Source organism: Macrobrachium nipponense, chromosome 8, assembly GCF_015104395.2.
Source record: "Macrobrachium nipponense isolate FS-2020 chromosome 8, ASM1510439v2, whole genome shotgun sequence".
Lineage (NCBI taxonomy): Eukaryota > Metazoa > Arthropoda > Malacostraca > Decapoda > Palaemonidae > Macrobrachium > Macrobrachium nipponense.
In genome coordinates this window covers 2,512,447-2,534,946 of record NC_087203.1, presented here as the reverse complement: position 1 = coordinate 2,534,946, position 22,500 = coordinate 2,512,447, and the positions used below count along the sequence as shown (strand labels likewise).

The 22,500-nt window shown below is 39.0% G+C and overlaps 1 protein-coding gene across 1 annotated transcript in view; it reads left to right on the top strand.

Moving 5' to 3' along the window:
* LOC135223343 (reelin-like) overlaps positions 1-22,500 on the top strand; it is a 484,942-nt gene that overhangs the window by 158,786 nt on the left and 303,656 nt on the right. The window contains 3 exon segments of the mRNA XM_064261806.1: positions 1,543-1,664; positions 19,783-19,915; positions 19,917-19,972. Coding sequence (XP_064117876.1) covers positions 1,543-1,664; positions 19,783-19,915; positions 19,917-19,972 — 311 coding nt within the window.

Here is a 22,500-nt window from a genome sequence, read left to right as displayed (position 1 = left end):
CCTATGAAAGAACAGTGATTCCAAGTTTCATGCTGTATTTGGATTTTGATCATTTGATGAAATCTTGAGAGTTTCACTTGGGTGGATGAGAGGGTACTCAGGATATGAAAGGACAAACTTTGTGGATGCCATAATTAACAAAAACAAAAGGAAGTCTGACAAGCATTTGGGAAATCATCCCGACATCCCAAGAAGAAAAGGGAGAAGTCGGTTGCTAACATAATTTATACTTATTAGGAGTAAGCTGAGAAGAGAGGACAGATAATCAGGAAACCCGACTGAAAGATCCTTCTTTCTTTGCCTTTAGCCTTGCCCATTTCTGTATGAGGTCACTGTATCCCATCAACCTTCTTCTTAGGCCCTTTTCCCACGTCATTTCCTATTTCATCATTCCATCTGAACTTCAGCTTTTCCCCCTCTTCTTCCCTCCACCACTATGTTCATAACCTTTTTCACACATGACCTTCTCTTCACATCATTTGACTAATCCACTATAATCTGTTTTCTTATGCCTTCTTCGATACTTCCTCTACATTAACTGTTCCTCTAATAAATTTATTTCTAATGGTATCTCTTCTTTTCACTCCGCACCTCCATCTCAAACTATTCATTTCTGCCACATCCATTCTCCATTCTTGAGCCTTCTTCATTTGACACATTTTGGCTCCGTAAACTGTCACACTAATCCACCTGTCTCACAATATCCCTGATAACCTTCTCCAGATTATCCAAGTACATTGCATTCTGTGGCTTATTTCAGAGTCCTTGCCTCCATTGTCAGTCCTAGGCATTTTAAAGTTTTGACTGTTGTATGTGTCATCCTTACTTAATTTCACTGTAACCTGTCGGCTTTCTGCCATCCATAGTCTTTAGCCTACTTATCTTGAGACCTCGATCTTCAAGTGCCTGTCTCCACCTCTCTAGCTACAGCTCAGTTCCTTCTCTAGTCCTATCTGTCAACACTGTCATCCGCCTGTAGATTATTCCAAGGACCTTCTCTCTAACATCTGACTTAATATCATTCTTCACGGAATCAAAGATGTAAGTGTTGAGCCTTGATGGAGATCAAACCTCACTTTGCGGCTAACTGTAGTTCCAACAGAGGCCTCTTGGTTCTATTAGTCCAGACAATTGAAGAATTACTGTATTTCTTTCTTGTTAACACGCGCTGAGGAGATCGAGAGATGACTGGTGACTTTAGGCTCCCATCCCATGTCATGTGATATGAGTCATTACTTTTAATCCTGTATATCAATATTATTTTATATTTCTTTCCTTGAGAATTAAGATAAAATGCATACATACGAAATTTTTATTATAAGATAAAATGAATACCAAACGTTTACAGCTATTTTTCTCAGGCCAGTACTTGGATATTTGTTATTTACAGAACCTTTCTCAGTATAGAGTAAAAGCCATGAATATTTTTTCGAAATATGTTTATATTACCGTGAAAATTTGCATAGATTAATATTACATTGTGCGTTTGTGCAGTAAATGAAAACTCTGTCTACAATACCCATAGATTAACCTATTTAACAGGTGGGGAAGTGCCCTGGCCCTGACCACGTAAGTGAAAGTGTGTATGTACATTATTCTTGCAATGGTGGCATGAGCTGGAATCTGTTACATACACTGTCTGCAGCAAAACACAAGGAATCCAGGTAAGTTGGTCAAAGAATTTTCAAAGGCTGTTTTTGTTTATTTTACTATCATTCACTGGTCCTGTACTTATTCGTTTTCAATTTAAATCTGTCTGTACATCTATTCTTCTTTTTATGATTTTGATGCCCTGAGAGACAAATATTATTATGCACAAGAAAGACCAGTTTCAGAGATAGGGTACATTTAACTATATAGTGTTTATTAGGATTCTTCTAAAATTCCAGTTGTGTTCTATATATTTTTGAACGAAGCTTGCCTTTGTCCAGCTGACACATCAGTGGTAGGATGGATAGAAAGAAGCCCTATCATTCTGAATTAACCAGCGCTTCTGGTTCTTTGTAATAGAAAACTGTGTTGGTGGCGTTTTAGGGGTCATATTTTCATTCTTTTGTCTGTCTTCAAGTCTCATTGGTTCTCATTTGAGTCATATTCTTTTATCATTTGAAGTTACAAAGAACAACAGAAAGCATTGCTGGAATTACTGGGAAGAACAGAATAGAATTTCTACCAGTGCGAATGTTATTTAACGAGTTCAAGAAAGCATTCAAAAAGGGACACAACATATGACCTTTTCTCTTGATTGCATCATTTCTAGAGGAAAGCAATATGATTGTCTTTCAACATTTTTTCTTTGTCTTTTTTGCCTTTTACTTTACCGAAAGACTTGCAGCCGTCTGATTGTTCTTGCTCCCTACCCAACATAAGAGCGCTAAAAGCACCATTACCCAGTCTAGAACTACTTGAGAAACCAAAGAAAGATTTTTTTTCAGGCTGTTGTACTACATCCGGAAATTATATTCATTTTGCTCCTCTATGGTGGAAAAATGACCAAATACTACGCTAATAGGATAATATTGTTGATAATAGTCTAATAATGGAAAATTAGAAAGGAAAAAGAAATATTCCAAAAAGCTTAGAGTGGAAGCAAAACTGTTACTGTCTCACACTTGAAGCCAAAATGACAGAAAACATTAGAGTTCACTTTCCACCTTTGCTCGAAGGGTTTTCCGACCGTATGGTTTCTGTTAGCCTGAACTTTTATGGTGAACTGGAGATGTCATCAGTTGGAGAACGGCTATTTGACTAAAGTCTATTTTGCTCGATCTGTCCGCTCACCAATTAGGTTCCAGGTAGATGTGGCTCAGCACGCATAGCATGATATGGCTGTCATCGTTGTTTCCGAGATCGTTGACTATATAGGTCATAATCATGCAGATTGATTTCGATAATATAACAATACAAACACACGAAAGACGTACTTGTATAAAAAAGCAGATCAAACATAAATGAACGATGGACTTACAGTAATTATGTTTGATCTCACTATGGGTAAATAAAATAGACATCTGGCTTAGCGAGTGCAAATGAAAGGTATTTTAACCATTTCTTTCATGTAAATTACATGAGTAGGGTAATTTTCGGAATAGCATGAACTAAAGATTTCATCACTTGAATAAGAATACATCGTATGTATATTGAAATTCAACAAGTCCCAGTAGATAATGATTTTCTTAGGGCATATAATTGTTATTACGGATAATCCCTGGATTTCCTGGGTCACTGGAGAGTAGTTCAGCACGCCGATAAGGGCGTGGACACGCGAGATGTGAAGACGCGCATCGAACATAATGGTCCACTGGCCACAGCAGCATCCATCCGCGTCGACACAGAAGCCTTTTTAGGCCTGTCCACACCAGAAAATAATGTTTGCAAACAGTCTGCAAACATTGTTTGCAGATAATTTTGACCGTATATTTGTTTCCCATCCATAATGGCAAACATAGTGTTTCTTTGTGCATATGTATATGTACACATTTATAATGTATGTATATGCTCATATGTATATGTATACATGCATATATGTATATATAGACATGTACATTATATGCATATGTTTATATATATAATTTATATATGTATGTATGTATGAATGTATTTATGTATGTGTATGTATGTGCATATACAGGGTGTAAAACGCGTTTACGCAGATATTGGGGGAAATGAAAGAAAAAGTTATTTGAGCAGAAAACTTTTGTAAATTTATTGGATCGTCGTTTGTTGGTGATGGAAATTTTTTAAATAACCGTTATCTATCTATCGCTGCTTTCGTGCGATAGAGGGTGGTAAAGGGAGATCGGTGCATCCTGGGATGTTTGGGGGGTCGGGAGTTGGGGGGAGCTTTGAGAAGGAAGATAGAGCTAATAGGCCGATATGAATAGATTACCTCCCAATCAAATGTTTTATTTAGATTTCGAAGAAAAAAAATGCATGCATCATTGAATCCCTATTCCACCCCGCCATCAAAGGTAGGCTTTTTCTTTCTTATCCAGCGGCGTATCTGCACCGACAAGCATCCTGACGACAACTGAGGTGTTTGCAAATAGTTTGTAAACAGTTTGCAAACTGTTTGCAAACATTTTTTGGGAACTTTGTTAGCAAACAATGTTTCTTAATAAAAGATAAGTCTGTTCACTTGGTGCGTAAAAGTAGCACGAGCCACGCAATGACGTCATCTAGCCTGCAAATGCTGGTCCGATGATGGAAGTTCTGAATCGATGATCTTACCGAGGGGCCACTGACTGCGCTTGCGCTGGTCGACCTTGACCAACACAAGTTGCCTACTCTCAGGGCAGTCGAGGAGGCTTCTTGTAAGTCGTGTCACTCTTGTAGAGACTTCAAATAACCCTCCCTCCAGTAATGTTGGAAACGTTCGAGGGTGTCGGTTAACTTGAAGTATTGCTGACGCAACTGTCGAGTTGTCAACGTAAGATGGAAGTCTTCGTGGGGTACCACGGGTAGCAGCAATCTAATACATCACCTCGGATGAGTTGCGAAGGTGTGAGTACTTCATCCTCACATCGATCTCCTGTGCATATTAAGGGGCAGTTGTTCACAACAGCTTACGCCTCCTTTATCAATGTTCTTAACTGCTCCTTGGTGAAGATGGTACGTCGAAGGGTGGTTGCCAGCGTTCGCTTTATCACCCCTATAAGGTGTTAAAAAAAATCCCCCTTTCCAGGGAGACCCGAGAGTCGGAAAGGCCCATTTGATTCCTCGTTGACTGACGTATTGCTGAGTTACTTCTTCATCTTGGACCTCTTGTAGGAAGGTACTTGCTGCCCTAAATGTCATAGCACTGTCGCTATACATGGTATTAGGAGTGCCATGCGTTGCTGCAAAACATCGCATCAAGATGAATGTATTTGCATCTAACCCGCTGCAATAGTCCAGGTACACGGCGCGGGTCATCATGCATGCTTTTATCAGGATATGCCCCACTCCACCTTCTACTGGGATGGGGCCTGTGTGGTCGACACCGACTTTCTCAAAGGAGTGCGTCATGAAGACTCAGTCGCGAGTGGCGGAGGTGGCGGTCTTCGAAGAAGGGGTTTGAAGGCTAGGATGCAGGCACGACATCCCCCTACAACTCTTTTGGCCTTGGCCCTCAATCCCGGGCACCAACCTACTGCGGGTAAATACTAGGCCATCCTTCATTACTAGAAATAATTGTCTCACAAAATTTCTAAAATGAGAAGTAACAGGTACTCTATTTTCAAGAAAAGCACAAACAGTGGGCAGGTAATGCCGCTGCTCCAAATAAACTAACTTGTTAACAGGATCTGCATTGCATCTCCCAAACTTAAGCAGACATTTCAAAACTTTGATTAATTGAGCAAACTCTACATTACTACCCTGCAGTTTCCACAGTTCTGTTGGTGGAGTCAATGTACCTTCATCACCCATTGGAGCAATGTCCGGGGAGATATTTCAATTTGATACTGTATTCCTGTCGAATAGAAAGAATTTCCCCCACACTTTGGTATAGTTAACGTGGCGTAACTCTCATTTTCAAAGTTAACAAGAATACTTTTGTTGAATCTCTCCTAGCATACGCTATAGCTCCACAGGCCTTACTCGAGGCATCAGTTAATATGTGAATCTCTGTGGTTCCTTGCAGGACTGCTCTATGAAATTTGATATTATGAACATCTCTAAACTCTAAGGACCTTGTCAGCTTCCCTCTGATATTCTAGAGACAATATATCATCTCATCCCACTCCGGCTTCCCACAACTCTTGAATCAAGACTTTCCCCTTTACAAAAAGCAGAGTAACTAGCCCAAGTCGATTGAAATGGGTGACTATCAGAGACAACTTTCTTTTAGTGAGTGTACTACTTTCTACTTCAGTAACTTTCACCTTACTATTCATCAAACTGATCATGTCTATCTCTCTATTTCATACCATACCCAACATCAACACCTCATCTGGCTGTTAAAGCACCCACTATTAGTGGCCCATCCAGTTAACGACATGTGAGCTTCATTCAACAGGGACCTAACTTCCTCATAGTCATTCTGCATCTCCTCTAAGCTAACATAAGTACTAATATAGTTGTCTAGATAGAAATACTTAATCAATTCCTCTCTCCCCCTTTGTTCCAAGTGGGTCCTAAGGACTTGTTGCAATATATACAAACTACTAGTGACACTGAACACAACAACGTGGCCGCTCATGTCTGCCTTCGTCGCCACAAGAATTGAGCATATTTCATATCGTTCAGGTCCAATACAACTTGATGGAAATCTTTTGAGATGTCAGATACTAAGGCATGTGAATTGGTTCTAAATGCAAAAGATCATATACTAATTCTATTAGATTTTGTCCAGGATATAAGCAGTCATTTAGAGAGCATTCTCCCTTTTGTTTTGAAGAAGCATTAAATACAATACATAAGGGTGTTGTTAGACTTTCCTTTTCCACACCAAAGTGCGACATATAACAGCCTTCAATTTTGGTATCTTTAATTTCTTCTATAAACCCAGCTTCCATATATGTCTGAAGGACGTTTTCGTAATCATTACGCTAACTAGGGTACTTTTGAAAATGTCTTTCCAATGCGTTTAACTGTGCAAAAGCATTACAGTAGTTATCCTGGGGGCGTTTGAACCCATAGAACGGTAGACTTACTTGATAACCCTGGTCGGTTTTTACAATGCTGTTTTGGACCTTTCGCATGGCAGCTTTTTCATTAATAGTGTATTGTTCATGCGGAGCAATGCCAATGGTGTCCAATTTCCACCTTCATCTACGTCAATTTCATCGGTCACGTGACACACTCTCATTGTTTGATCATGCAATACTTTCAAACCTTCCATTGCCCATTGTGGTACTCTACCATAGGGAGTCACACCATTTTGAGTAACAAACAAATTGACACCATCGATTTTGTCCATCCCCAGGACAAATAAATCAAGGTAATCAGCTCCAATCAATAATTCTACATTTTTCATGTGATCTCGTATGTCCTCGTCAGCCATGTTACAACCTTTACTCAACAAATGTTTCTTCACATTATTCAGACCAACATTATGAATGGGCTTGTTTACATCATCATGAATGATCAATCTGGCATGTACTACTCTATTACCCATGTGAATTTTACAAGCTGCAACGTCAAATTCTCCCTGCACTGTCTGAGTACCAAATGGAGCAAGACTTAGTGAAATGTGTTTAATGATTGGCAAATTTAACTTTTTAGCTAACCAGCTAGAGATGAAACTTTTCTGGCTACCTGTGTCGAGAAACAAACGAGTGCGGAATGGTCGTGCACCATTATACATCACTGCGGTAGCTGTTGGTAACAGAGTGGCTGGTAGCCTAGCAGATGGTTCATCCTTTACTGTTTTTGCATTTATGGTCGGTTTTTCATTGCTTTCTCTAGGTGGGTTTGCGGGAACAACTTAGGTGTCGACTGAACACTATTACTGGGTGTGATGGGTTTGTCTGACCAGGTTTTACGCATATTTGAATCATAAAAATCTCTTTGAAGCGGTCACGTGTTCGTGTTCTGATGGAGTTTGATTTCAGTTGAACATGTTTAAAGTTTATTTTTGTAATAGATAGTGTTAAAACTCCGTATTTATATTACCATACAGTTCTCCTTGAGTACTGTGCCCTTAAGGCTGAATTTATCGACCACAGCATCAGGCCTAAAACCCTATAACTAAAGTGATGTGATCAACAGCAGCTGTAATATGGTATTTAACGTACTCATACTTGGTCATTCGCAACTGCCCACCCACCTCCCACAAAATGAGGGAGTAGCGATCGAAATCTTTAGAAGGCCCAGCGGATTTATCTCGAGCCTAACCTCAGAAACGTTGTCATTTTGGAACTGGCGCTACCTTCTCGCCATAGAGTACCTTGGAGGTAACGACTTCGCTTGTGAACAAGTGCACATAGTTTTGGTAGGCTAAAAGAATTGCTGGAACGAGCGCGGTCAATTGCAGTAACTGTGACTGTATGTGATATGGAAGAAAGAGGGTTTTCAGAAGTGAACTGTTTTAAAGTAGAATCTGTGGAATATAATGTGAAAGTGAAAACATTTAACATGCAAAAACATCGGTATTGCGGTAGAAATAGGCGTCGTGAAGTACAACCTTTTCCCATGAATCCCGTGGCCTATAGAGTAGGATGAACTAGAGACAAAGTTCATTTTGACACTCACGTATGAGACGTCTTTTTGAATAGACTAATGAGATTGATCCGCAGCGATTTTGATTCAGAATGATAAAATCCTTAAACCATGGACTATGTATCTCTTTCAAGAATCTCGCCTTGTCTGTAACAATGCTGATTTTCATAGCATACTTTGTCAGGTTCATAAAACAGCGACCAAAGGCAGTTACTCATAAGTTTAAATGCACTTTGTTCATCACGACATATAGCCTCTTTCCTGGCTTTCATGTTACTCTCTATAAACTCTTTCATAAACTCCATTTGCCTGAAGGAGTATACCTTGTGCACTCTCTCAATATCCAACCGCAGTTCCATGTACAATCGTAGAGGGGGCAACTCTATCATATAATGCTTTTTGGGTCCGTGATCACCGGCGAGCTTGCGTGTGCGGTGGCTCATTTTTCCACCCTCTTCTTTTAATATTTTACTGCAAAAGGGGGATGGTTCTTCTTCCTGTAAAATTCTCGGATGTAGACAGAGGGGTAGGTTGTCGGTTTTCATAGCTGCTTCAGCCGAAAGCGGCTTGGTGTTGATGACCAGCCAATAACTTACATCACCGTCATCACTCGCAGGGAAATTTTGTACAAACTCCTCCTTCCCGCTCTCATTTAGCTGGTAGATTTCACCTGTTGGTAGCTTCCCCGTCATGGAAAGAGGATACAAACTGTTAAAGTCTTGACATAGGATGTATGAAGGTTCTTCTTCTCCCTCTGCCAGATTACCAATCACCGAGTTTTTAGCGACTGAGTGCTACCTCACGATGGTGGTAAAACCCCCGCGTGTATTTTCCTGTATCTGGAGATATATGTCTATTTCATATGGATAATCTAGAACTACTCCTGTTTTCTTTAACATTGCATCATACGCATACCCAGGAAGGGTTGCATACTGAGCATAATCTAAACCATACTGTTGCATCAAGTTTTTGCGCCAGTTGAGAAACACATCCACTAGCAGACCTACGTCTACTCATAGGTAAAGCATCATGTAGTCTTTTAAATTTCGACACTCACCTAGACGCCACATTTGCAGACTGTGTTGATAATCTTCCTCGGTGATGCTCTTTCCTTTCAGGCTTGAGTAGAAGGTTTTGTAAGGGGGCAGTTGATCATCTTGCAACTTCTCCATGTCATCAAAGTACTCATACGGGAATGAATGTTTCCTCGAAATTATCTTCATTCGAGCCTCTTCCAGCAAATCTCGTAGGAGGTAGTGAGTGTAGGTCAAAGCCCTCCCACTGGCGATATGTTCTCGGGCGACGTTCTCTGAACTACCAGAAAGAAATTGGAGCGAGTCCAGGAATAAAAGGTTACCTATACATACACTTATAAATTTCAGTCCATTCTTAGGTTGCAAGCGAATGGAATGATCACCCTCCATTTCTTTCAAGATCAGGCCTAATCATAGGAAATGTTATATATGAAGACATGCAAAGTTGAATCTTTCACAACATAGTTGGTTACAACTTTCGCATTAGGCCCCTACAAAGTTATTTTCTTTTTTAGTATGCTAGTGGTGACGGTGCTTGTCACTGCCCTTCACAAATTTTTTATTGCATAGTTCACATTGGGTGGTCCAGTTGAATTGCTCTTCATCCTGAGGTCTAATATCAATAGGATAGCGGCAACGTTCCCGAGTGATGGATAACCAGTCATTACTTAGGGCATTCACCAATTCCGTGGTGGAACGGCAACCAGTTGAAGTTTTACTTTTTTACTACGTCACCATTCCTGTTGATAATTATGTAGGAATAGCTCATCTTATGATGGCTCACTGTACCATGTTCCTCACCCATGGGTACAAAAATGGTTCTGTGTCCATAAAACAAGTGAAGGGCAATGGATGAGTTTTATGTTGATTCACAAACGTAAGCTTTTCATTTGGAGGTTTTGCAACGAGTTTCACCTCCGCAGTGCACCCACTATGGTGTTGTTCTATATCTTCCCTACTCATCAGCAGAGATAGACAGGATCAACAGTAACTGTTGCCAGTCCTCCATCTTCTGTCGTGGGAGAGGTTTCTAAAGTATGCGTCAAAATCTTTAATAAAGGTGCAATGCCGATTTTCTAACAGTAAAAGGTGTACCATTTCACCCTCATTACCACCTTTCCTACACAATTGCCAATTATGACCACCCTCACCAAATGCCAGCTCGTACACAAATATTTGTAAATTGTTTTTCTTTTCTATCTTAGTAAAATTTTCCCGATGGAAGGAGCCATTTATATCCCACTTAAGGTTGCTGCTTATAGTGTTCCAACCCCTCCTCACCTTTTCAGCTATGTGAAACCATTCGGTTGTTAGGGTGTTCTCTCTTATATGTGTATGCACTTAGACATAAAAACACCAATTCATTGCGATTGGGGGGAAGGTTTAAAATTAACCTGTTCCCGCGTAAGTTAGGTGGATAGGGAACGTTATCGCTGATCTTTTTTCCTCATGCACCAACGTGTAGTATGCTCACTTCAATCCCTATTACCTTTCTTATGATCCATCCTGATCTCTCACTTTCACTGCAAAGACTCTCGGTCTGGGAGTTGATGCTTTCACACTAGTCTCGCACTGCATCCTTGATTTGCGTTACATCATAATAATTGTAGCGTACGTGGATAGAGAACTCGTCTGTTTCCAACGGAATCTCCTCACATAAATGCTTCTTGCACAACTTAACTCGCATTCAAAGACCCAAACACGCTGCAGTGAACCCGTTATCGCCATATATTTTTTTAACACTTTATATTAGATATGTCTGGTTATCACTAATGGCAGAAAGCGGGTCTCACCCTGGGACAACGAAACGCTATATATTACCAGCTCTGCTATCAATGGAGACACTATCTTTAAACTCCATTTTTAACTGTGGCATGGGAGACTGAAGTTGGTAGGTTACTTTGCAGGAAATATATATACCATCATCGCTTTGGGGAGCAGGGGGGGTGGGGTGTTGGTTAGGTGTATGGTCTTTTTCCTTGCCTAAGTGCAGTTACTAAAAAAAGTAAGAAATGTAGACTTAAAAACTTGGAAAAAATGGTGGGGTACGGATACTTCAAGAGGCTGGTTGCTACATACAAAGACATAGAGCGGATGACAATAAGATGACAATGGGAAGCTGTGGGAAGTGCATTGAGGGGTAATGTTTACCATTGTACATACATGCACCTGATAATTGAAACAGGTAAAAAGTGTCCTCAGCACCACAGGGAACCTATTATAAAGTGACAATTCGAGAATTTATGACCCACACGACCATTGTAAATACATACACTTGGTAAATGGAGCAGGTAAAAATTGTCCATCAGCACCACAGGGAGTCGATTATAAAGAAGTCACTTCGGAATTTATGACCCACGTGATTCGTCTCAGAAATGAGGATGCAACCGCAAAAGCTTGGAAAAAGAGAGAGACATGGTGCTGGAGGAATATCTCAACAGGCTCATTGCTACATACAAAGACATCGAATTGGTGACATATGAAGATGGCAATGGAAAGCTGCGGGAAGTGCTTTGAGAGTTAACTCCGTCGTCTGTGCTTGCATTCGACACCTGACCGCACGCAGTTCCCCCTTGGCGCTCGTGGCGGGGATGGGGCTTTTTTTTAGAAAAAGGACATTGTTCGGGTTATATGGCCGCAGTCTACCTCTATAACCTCAGTTGACTTCCAGATTTCGCCCCGTGTAGACGCACACTCCTGATGCCACCACCTCTCCCTTCCCTACTCCCCCCCCTCCAATACCTTAACAACCCCCTCCCTTCCTTTTCTCTCCCTATTCCAACTCCTCCCATCTTCATCCACTTATTCCATCCTGCTCCCATCTTCCACCTATTCCATCCTCTTATTTTTTTCCCATTTCCTCCATTCACACTCTAATAAAAAATATATATATTTCTCTCGTGTTTGGCTTAATATCCTTAAATGTTCCTAACATCACTAGATTATGCAATGTTTTTACCAAATGGTAAAAACATACATCCTGTCTAGCGATGGTAAGGATCATCGCCTTCTTCCATTGGGCTTCTCCCTCTCCCCTGGGGGGACCCTCACTATTCCAAAGCTATGGTATATACAACCCGATGTTCAATGCGTGCGGTCATTTTTGTACTACTTATAGTTATGTGCAGGATGATCACAGGCATGGAAATATTCTTAATAAATTTAACTGTTGAGACGAGATAGGAATGCTGAAGCAGCAAGTGGAAAATGCTTGTGTGAAATTTCCTGTTTTGTCGCAACAACGCGGGTTTGGCTGTAGCACCTGTGCATTCCTTTGACCGCAAACTCGCCATTGATTGGTGATAAAACTTTTCTGGCTGTTGGAAAGGGTCTTTACATCTCCCGAGATGAATTAATCGCACAGTATTTTACTCAATAATTTCAATTTACTAATTAACACAATCCAATCTCTTAATGCTAATGGGTTTTCAGAACTCGTGAGGTCATTCACCTTACTAAGTGCTATGACATATACAAGCGACAAACCGTTGCCGTGCGCGGCAGCAGCAAACCGCGAAAGTTTGAACCTGACATACTATAGCGGCAAACCGACCTGCCAAGTGCGGTTTGCTCTCAGTGTTGTTCGGACATCAGAGAGTAGGATGGATGGTGGCAAAATTTCATTAAAATTGCAACTTTGTGTGCTGCTGAAAGCGAAGGGTTATTGGATGCTCCTGGACGTGTCCGGACCTGTTCAGTTCACCCTACAACCGTGGCGAGATCCTTTCCCTCGCTTCTAAGCAAATATTAGAACCACAGCGATAAATTCTTCACCCACTACCGAATGACAATATCAACCTTTGATCACCTGATAGCGAGCTGAGGGGATTATATTAAAAAACAGTTAAATACAGTTTTGCTTTTAGCGATAAATATTGCAATAGATAGTACTGCGTAATTATATAATAATAGTATTATCTTGTTAGTTTAAAGCCACTTCTACCCATATTGGTGAAATTGGCATTAATAATGAAGCAATGAAAATATAAGGAAATAATAGAAGTAATACATGGAGATTTTCAACATACTTACATTAGTAGAAATATATATATACCAGAAAAGATAAATGTTTTCCCGCCGACGCGCGCGGCATAGTATGTCAGTAGCCATAGCTCAACATGTGCGGCAGAAAAAAAACAGACAGCGGCAACTGCGACCGCGGGCGGCGTCGGTTCTCTTATATGTCAGGTCCCATAGGATAACACATGTTGGCGGGATGCGCCTGCCGCACAGCGGCAGCGGTTTGCCACTTGTAGTATGTCACTACACTAAGATATGAGGGTCAGAGCTTTATTATATAAATAGTTTGAATTGATATCACTGTTTTTACAATTAAGAATTTTTATTCCTTAAAATTTACAGAATTTGATAGACATCACATTAACTGAACACCATGATAACTGGATAGAAATTATCTAGATGCACAAAATTATCTTGATGCACAAAATTAAACAACACTCCAAGTAAGGATGTTATACATAACATTCAAATGAAATCGATCAGTGATGAAAATCTTTTTTACAATAAGCATAAATCACTAATAAGGGATAAGTAATAAAAAATCATTAATAGTTAAACTGATGGCATGGTAAAAACAGATGAGAATAAAATCAAAGAGGATAACAATGATAATCATGATAATAACAGGAAATTATCCTGGAAGAGAATACAGTAAATTATTGCACTTATGTGAACCAGAATCAAGATCCAGCAAAGATAAACACTGCTCTAGCAATCTCCAAAGCAAATGCACTATACGAACATAGGGAATTGAAATAAAAAAAAAATGAAAATAATCACTCTCTAATACAGTTTATTCTTTCAGTGAGGACTCGGCAAGGAATCACAAGTTCATAACCAAAAGTGGGGAGAACGTGTGTCACGGTCCTAATTGTCCTATGCGCCTAGAATTAGCTCACTAAGACAACCGCTTATTGAGGTGCAGTAGCAAGCAACAACCACTTAGATATGCTTTATGATAATTCTTCAAAAAGAAATGGAAACAAAATAAACTTAGCTAGACTCAGAATCACAGGGGGGAATCATGTTCTGCTAATTAATAATTTCTTCTGTCAAAATAACGACAAACTTAAACTAGTATACATAGAAATTCCTAGGGAAAGTCGACATGATACCACACACATGGCTAATAGAATGCCTGAAAATATATGGGACAAGAGGAAAACACCATCAGCTTCCTCAAAAATACAATGCGCAACTGGAATACAATACTTACAAGCTCTGGAATAAGACTAGCAGAGGTTAATATCAGGAGAGGGATCTTCCAGGGCGACACACTGTCCCCACTACTCTTCGTAGTAGCCATGATTCCCATGACAAAAGTACTACAGAAGATGGATGCTGGGTACCAACTCAAGAAAAGAGGCAACAGTATTAACCATCAGATGTTCATGTACGACATCAAGCTGTATGGTAAGAGCATCAAGGAAATAAATACCCTAATCCAGACTGTAAGGATTGTATCTGGGGACATCAGGATGGAGTTTGGAATAGAAAAATGTGCCTTAGTCAACATACAAAAGGGCAAAGTAACAAGGACTGAAAGGATAAAGCTACCAATGGGAACAACATCAAACACATAGATGAGACGGGGCACAAATACCTGGGAACAATGGAAGGAGGGGATATAAAACACCAAGAGATGAAGGACACGATCAGGAAAGAATATATGCAGAGACTCAAGATGATACTCAAGTCAAAACTCAATGCCGGAGCAGTGCCAGTAATCAAATACAGCGCAGGAATAGTGGAATGAACGAAGGCAGAACTTCGCAGCATAGACCAGAAAACGAGGAAACATATGACATACACAAAGCACTACACCCAGGAGCAAATACAGACAGACTATACATAACACGAAAGGAAGGAGGGAGAGGACTACTAAGTATAGAGGACTGCATCAACATCAAGAACAGAGCACTGGGGCAATATCTGAAAACCAGTGAAGACGAGTGGCTCAAGATGCATGGGAAGAAGGACTAATAAAAGTAGACGAAGACCCAGAAATATACAGAGACAGGAGCATGACAGACAGAACAGAGGACTGGTACAACAAACCAATGCACGGACAATACATGAGACAGACTAAAGAACTAGCCAGCGATGACACATGCAATGGCTACAGAGGGGAGAGCTAAAGAAGGAAACTGAAGGAATGATAAACAGCGGCACAAGATCAGGCCCTAAGAACCAGATATGTTCAAAGAACGATAGACGGAAATAACATCTCTCCCATATGTAGGAAGTGCAATACGAAAAATGAAACCATAAACCACATAACAAGTGAATGCCCGGCACTTGCACAGAACCAGTACAAAAAGAGGCATGATTCAGTGGCAAAAGCCCTCCACTGGAGCCTGTGCAAGAAACATCAGCTACCTTGCAGTAATAAGTGGTACGAGCACCAACCTGAGGGAGTGATAGAAACGATCAGGCAAAGATCCTCTGGGACTATGGTATCAGAACGGATAGGGTGGTACGTGCAAATAGACCAGACGTGACGTTGATTGACAAAGTCAAGAAGAAAGTATCACTCATTGATGTCGCAATACCATGGGACACCAGAGTTGAAGAGAAAGAGAGGGAAAAAATGGATAAGTATCAAGATCTGAAAATAGAAACTAAGAAGGATATGGGATATGCCAGTGGAAATCGTACCCATAATCATAGGAGCACTAGGCACGATTCCAAGATCCTTGAAAAGGAATCTAGAAAAACTAGACGCTGAAGTAGCTCCAGGACTCATGCAGAGGAGTGTGATCCTAGAAACGGCGCACATAGTAAGAAAAGTGATGGACTCCTAAGGAGGCAGGATGCAACTTGGAACCCCACACTATAAATACCACCCAGTCGAATTGGAGGACTGTGATAGAGCAAAAAAGAAAAAAAAAAAACAATAATAATGATAATAATAATAACAAATAATAAATTATTTTACTATTAGCAGGGAAACCAAAAAAATTTTTGAAAAAAAAAGAAATAAAGCCAATAATACTAACACACTTATCATGGAGGTTCACTGGCACTATTTAAAGCAAATCATTAGTAATAAGAAGATAACTAGTCGTTCGAAATAGTGGACTATTAATAATATAATAATAATGGTATTAATTTTACCGTTTCCTTTACACAAATATACATTCCACTTCAGACCTTTGTTCAACACTTTATAGAATTTTGGCAAAAGCACTATTTTTGGTTTCCAACAATGGAATTTTCTGTTGGTTATGCAATAACTCTCCACTAAACAGGGACTAAAATACATAACAACAAAAATACAGTTTTTCATAACTTGAACAAGATTTTCATGCGACTCGCCTGTTAGTCAGTTCAGCTGTCGTTCGATAGTACTTAAGCATTGAACAGTATATAGTGAAAATAATGTAAAAAAGGGGGACTACCAATTGGTTATACAATAGCTCTTTCTAAAGACAGACAGTAATAAAATACATAAATGATGAAAGTTGAACCACGATTTGTCAGTGGATCAGTTTAATCAACAGCCGTACATGACTATTATAAACAATTTAAAGTAGGACTTAATGCCACACTCACTTTATTGCTGCACTTATTACAAGATATAGTGGAATGTTTCTGCACCGAAAAGCTTACCTTGATTACTCCTAAATGTAGGTACTGTCGATGTCTTCGGAATTTTACTTCCATCACCACTTGACTCATTTACCCTAGCCAATAGGAGATGATCTGCTATGTCTGGAAATTGTTTAAATCCGCCGGATTTGTTCTTCAATGTTTTAACTCTTTTATTGATAATAAGCAGTTAATTGAAGAATGCTGCCATGCCTCTGAATAAAAAGAGTAAAAGAAATCAAAGATTTCTCTCCAAAGAGCTCTAAAATGAAAAATTTTGCTTCTCAGAATATTCCCTAATTTGAAACTCAAATATTTATACAAAGGCCTAAAAATAACCTTATGGTTTACATTGGTTATTTAACACTACAAGGAACTGAAAAGCTGTTAGAGCTCAAGTTTGTAGGCAGTGACCATACCACAACCCTTACAGTGAAATAGACGCAGTACAGATATTTCTATCCTAGGAAATGTTGAAAATGCAAACCAAGGGAGAGTAGTGCCTTGTGTATGGTTAAGGAATGTTCATTGTTAAACTTTGTTGACTTTTCTAATACAGCTATGCAGAGTTTGTATAATTTTCACCTTTCCAAAAATTCACTAATCACTAATCACTTACTGAACCCATTATTGAGATATCAAAGAGGTGCGCGAGCATCAGGTTTTATTTCCCAAAGTTGCATATGAAAGGGGCTGAGAATAAGGGGAATAATGGTGCTTTTTTGTTCCCTTTTTGGTATTAAAAGCCCAGTTTAAAAATGAAAATTTCCCTCAAACCAGGTATTCTTGACCTCTGGAGTCAAGCAACGTACCTCGTTTTTCACTTTCAAATATAACCATGGTTTCGTTGCTGAGGGAGGTAAAAGTGAAAGTCTTACCGATTATTAATATTCATACGCTTGGTTATTGTTCAAACTACATGAGAACTTCTAGCCAATATGAGATTGAGATTGATAGATAATTTCTCAGGGCAACAGCAACTGACACTTAGACTACCAGAGAATATGACCATTTTTCGTGGAAGAGATGTTTTTCATTCAAGTAGAAGAAAACCTGCCATATCCCCTCATGCAAATTCCTGCAACCAAATTCACTCAGCCTGATCCACTCAATCCGGGCCACCCCCATCCTCCTGTCCTAACCCTCCTGATAACCTCATCTCCCACTGCCCATCCTAACCTCACCTCTCTCCCCTGCCCACCTAACCTCACCTTCCCCATCCTGTTAACCTCACCCACCCCACTATTCACGTCCCATCTCCCCCTCTTGTTAACCTCACCTCCCCCTGCCCACCCTGACCCCATCTTCCCCCTTAACCCCTGAGACACCTGTAGAGTGCTTTATCGTTTTGGGAGGGAGAGTGGGTCACTGAAACTGGAATAGCGTCCAACGGAGATAGAAGCTCTGACCGTAACAATCGTTTATATCTCTGGTGACATCTGGAGGAACTTTACCGTACATTAGTTAATATCCATTGAACCACATCCCCCTAATTTATTTTACTCTCCCGATGTTCCATGGTGACGGTCACTGGAAAACTTAAATAACACTTAAAGGATGGAATAACAACAAAGGTATATTTATTTTTTAATACATTATTCTATACCTGAATGTAGAAACAAAACAGAATATTTACATTACTTAATAATCATTTAACAGTGCTCTGTTTAAGTGTTACAATGGTCTGGGGTCACGGTCACGCAGTAAACGGGAGATTACATCAATGATGGTCAGAGTACTCTTCACAAATTCCCTACGACGTATAGCGAAAGTAGCCCTAATGGTTTTATATCAGATCCACCATCTCTTCCACAACCCCTCCATACTCTTCAGTTTACTCCCTTTGTCCTTGTCTACCTCCATATAGTACTCACCTAGTAGCTACTGCGAGTACTATCATTATGCCATACAAATAATCAAGAATTTTGCGAATGATGAATATTCACCTTTTTTTCTTTTTCTGCTTGAAAGGTGTTTGTTACGTTGTTGACTGGTTGTGAAGAGAGAGGGGGGGGGGGGAGGGGGGTTGGTTGTTCAGAAAGACTTTAATGACATTACTTCCTCTACTCACACCCGCCTTGTATCTTTAAACACTCCTTGTAAGTTATAGCTCTTTTTCTCCTGACCTCCAATCTGAGCACCTCAACTTTTTTAGATATTTGAAATAATATCTCGTACCTATCAGTCATTCCTGTTTAAATGGTAACTAGAAAAAACCACCTTCATCTTTGAAAGGATATTCTTTACCCTGTGATGACTCATGCTGTGTATGAAGATCAGAATGTAAAGTCCGCACTTATATGATAAATTGGGTTTTATCTGCTGTTTAGTTACATAAACCGTGAATTTAGAAGTATTACTTAAAAATCTGGAGAAACCTTGTGAATAATAATCCGGATTAATACCCTAAATGTCAAAGAAGATAACAAAATCTCTAGGGGACATTTCTCTACGTGAAAACATAACCCAGTGCCCAACGTTATTAATATCTGAAGATGACTGTAAGGTGTTTGATATAAAGCCTATAGGTTTATTCCTACTTAACGGTAATATAACCCCGCCTATTTCATCCAATGCAAATATCCCTAAATAACTAATAAGAGAACATAACGTGTCCTTCAGTGACACTTCCAATCCTCTAGTATCCATCGCTCTTACCCCCTAACATCACACTGGATGACCCTATCTGAATCAATCGACAAAATACTTTTTGCATCCCCGAAAAGCATTACCACGCAAGGTGTGGCCACAGGGGTTGCTAACCTCAGTGTTATCCTCATACTAGCAGAAATTTCAACTGGTATCGAATCCTCCATATTTTCAGTTGTAAAACTAAAGCAGAAAATCTAACCTTTTAAAAATATGGTATACCTGAAAAAGAATGGTTACGAGACTGTGGCCGTGCGAAAGTTTGACACCAAAACTTTTTGACAAAGAATTGTGATTTGATCTTATTTCGAGGTTTGAATAATTCTGTGATTAATAATCTTTTCAGCCATATCTCACTTGACCTGCCTCCAGCATCAAGGGCCCCAGCTGTCGATCCAGATCTGGCAGGACCCCAGCATCAGGGTATGGCAAAGACATGTGGGCCATTGATTGACCTCACAGTCACATCTCAGATTTTTTTTCAACAATATCCAGCTCGACTTTTCAGACAGTGAAGCTGTCAACAATTCTTTGAGGTTGGTAAATCTTTACTCTAAGTATAGGAAGCGATAGATTTTCTTACTAATAACTGTCTGTCATCAGGGTTGTTGAGTATGACCGAGTATTCATAACTTTTCAATAATAGTTTTTTGTTTTTAACTCTTGACTGACCATCCCTAATATAATACCTATTTTGAATAACCTCATTTACGTAATTGCCGAGAAGAGCATAATTCTCATTAAAATTGTCAAAGTAAAATTAAAATCGTAAAGCATCGTTGTGTATTACGATATAAATGTGTTATACTTCTTGACAGTGAGAAAGTAGTAATTAATCAAAAGCACAATAATGGTGTTGTTTGTAACTGATTAACTAAAAGTAACACAATACCCACTAATATACCAGTAGCTTGCTTTTCAATTCAACCTGCCTCTGAAAAACACGAGAAACCAAAATGGGACTTCTTTCAAAACCAGCTGTAATCCTATCTACTGCGATCTGACATTGATTAGCTTATTAGGACTTGAATTGTGCTAAATATTAAAGTATGGAAAATTTTCAACAAAATTTCTATACAACTGACCATTTTCGAATAATGCAATCTTATGGGATCTTAACAAAAGTTATTGAGGCTTTTTGATGCTTGACTGCATGACCCTCGATAAGTACAAACTTTTGGTTTCATAAATGGTAACATATACAGAATGCATATTTCTATCAGTGGTACCTTAAGTAAAATTGACTGATAAATAATCATATCTCGTTTGCACAATTGGCTATCCTTTAAAAAAGCATAGTGATGTGTCTTGGTTACAACATTTACTTTTGGCAATATGCACAAAATCAAAATGTCTCATTTGTCATTGGTAATACTGGACAAGAACACTCACTTACTATTTCTGGCTTAGTATTATTGTTTGTTACTGATTTTACTAATGTGATCTAAGTTTCACAAACATTGTTAGAAGAAATTTGCTAAGTTGCTTAGTGGGAAATGCACCACTTTTATCCACATCATGCTCTGTGATAGTGGCCTTGTCTGGCACACTTACAGACAAGCTTTTATATTTCAACATCGAACAGTTTTAACTACCATACAAATGTCCAAATTTCACACCATGTTTTTTCTAAAAGTAAAAAATAGATATATATATTATATATATATATATATATATATATATATATATATATATATATATATCCTTTATTAAGATACGTAATTTAATCTTTTCATGAACCTTAACTGATTTAAACATAACATAACACAAGAAAATAAAAATTTAAGTTCTGTGTTAGTTCACCTTGGAAGTGTTTTTATGCCACCTGCCACATCTGTAGGATAGGTACCACACCCTTTTGACATTTACATATGACCTACTTGCTTGTGTTGCTCTGGTGTTTTAACAGCATAATTCATAATCAAAATAAGACTGCTTTTGGAACTCGCAAAGACTGACCAGGAATGGGAAAGACAAGGACTTAATTCCTCCCTCAGCGCTCGTATCTAACAATGATTTTATTAGCCATTATCCATTCAGGCATGATGGAGGTTCATTAACTATTTATTTAGAAAAAGTGATTCATGAGCACTTTACCTAGCAGAAAAAGTTGGAAACAGGCTTCATTATCTTCATTGTCTTATATTCTGAAGAGTGGGGAGGGAAATTTCCCAAGTGCCTAGTTGGAATTTCAGTGAAATTGCTTGAATAAAAATTTATCCTTTAATTCTTAACTTTAACTTTTATTCCAGAGAAAAGCTATTCTTATATATTGTGAATAAAATCATTAAGAAGAAAATGAATAAGGAGATGAGCATTAAATATAGACGAGTGAGTCCACTAAGTTTTATCAATAGCAGGGCGGCATGGCATCTGATCCCATTTTGACTGTAAACTTTTTTATAATGATCTCTGATTTCTTTCTGTCCATCACGCTATACAAAGTCGAGATGATATAAGTATTGGTCTAATGGATTTGGTGCTTCTAGCATTTCATAGGCGTCCCTCTTGCCTGGATTTAGATAAAACAACCCATTAGAAGAATAGATACAATGCGATCAGAACTGAAAAAAGAGAATTCCATATTGCTGTGACGGGAGACTTTATCCCTGATATTAAAACTACATGCTGATAGAAGAATGAGATCAGAACTCAAAATAAAAAATTCCATATTTCTGTGATGGGAGACTTTCTCCCTAATACGAACACTACATGCTGATAGAAAAATAGATACAATGAGATCAGAACTGAAAAAATGAGAATTCCATGTTGCTGTGATGGAAGACTTTATACATGATGTTAGAATTACATGCTGATAGAAGAATAGATACAATGAGATCAGAACTGAAAAAAGAGAATTCTATTTTGCCGTTATACCTGATATTAAACTACATGCTGATAGAAGAATAGAAACAGTGAGATCAGAACTGAAAAAGGAAAATTCCCTATTGCTGTGACGGGAGAATTTAAACCTACATGCTGATAGATAGAAGAATAGATGTAATGAGATCAGAACTAAAAAAAGTAATTCCATATTGTTGTGATGTGAGACTATATACTTGAT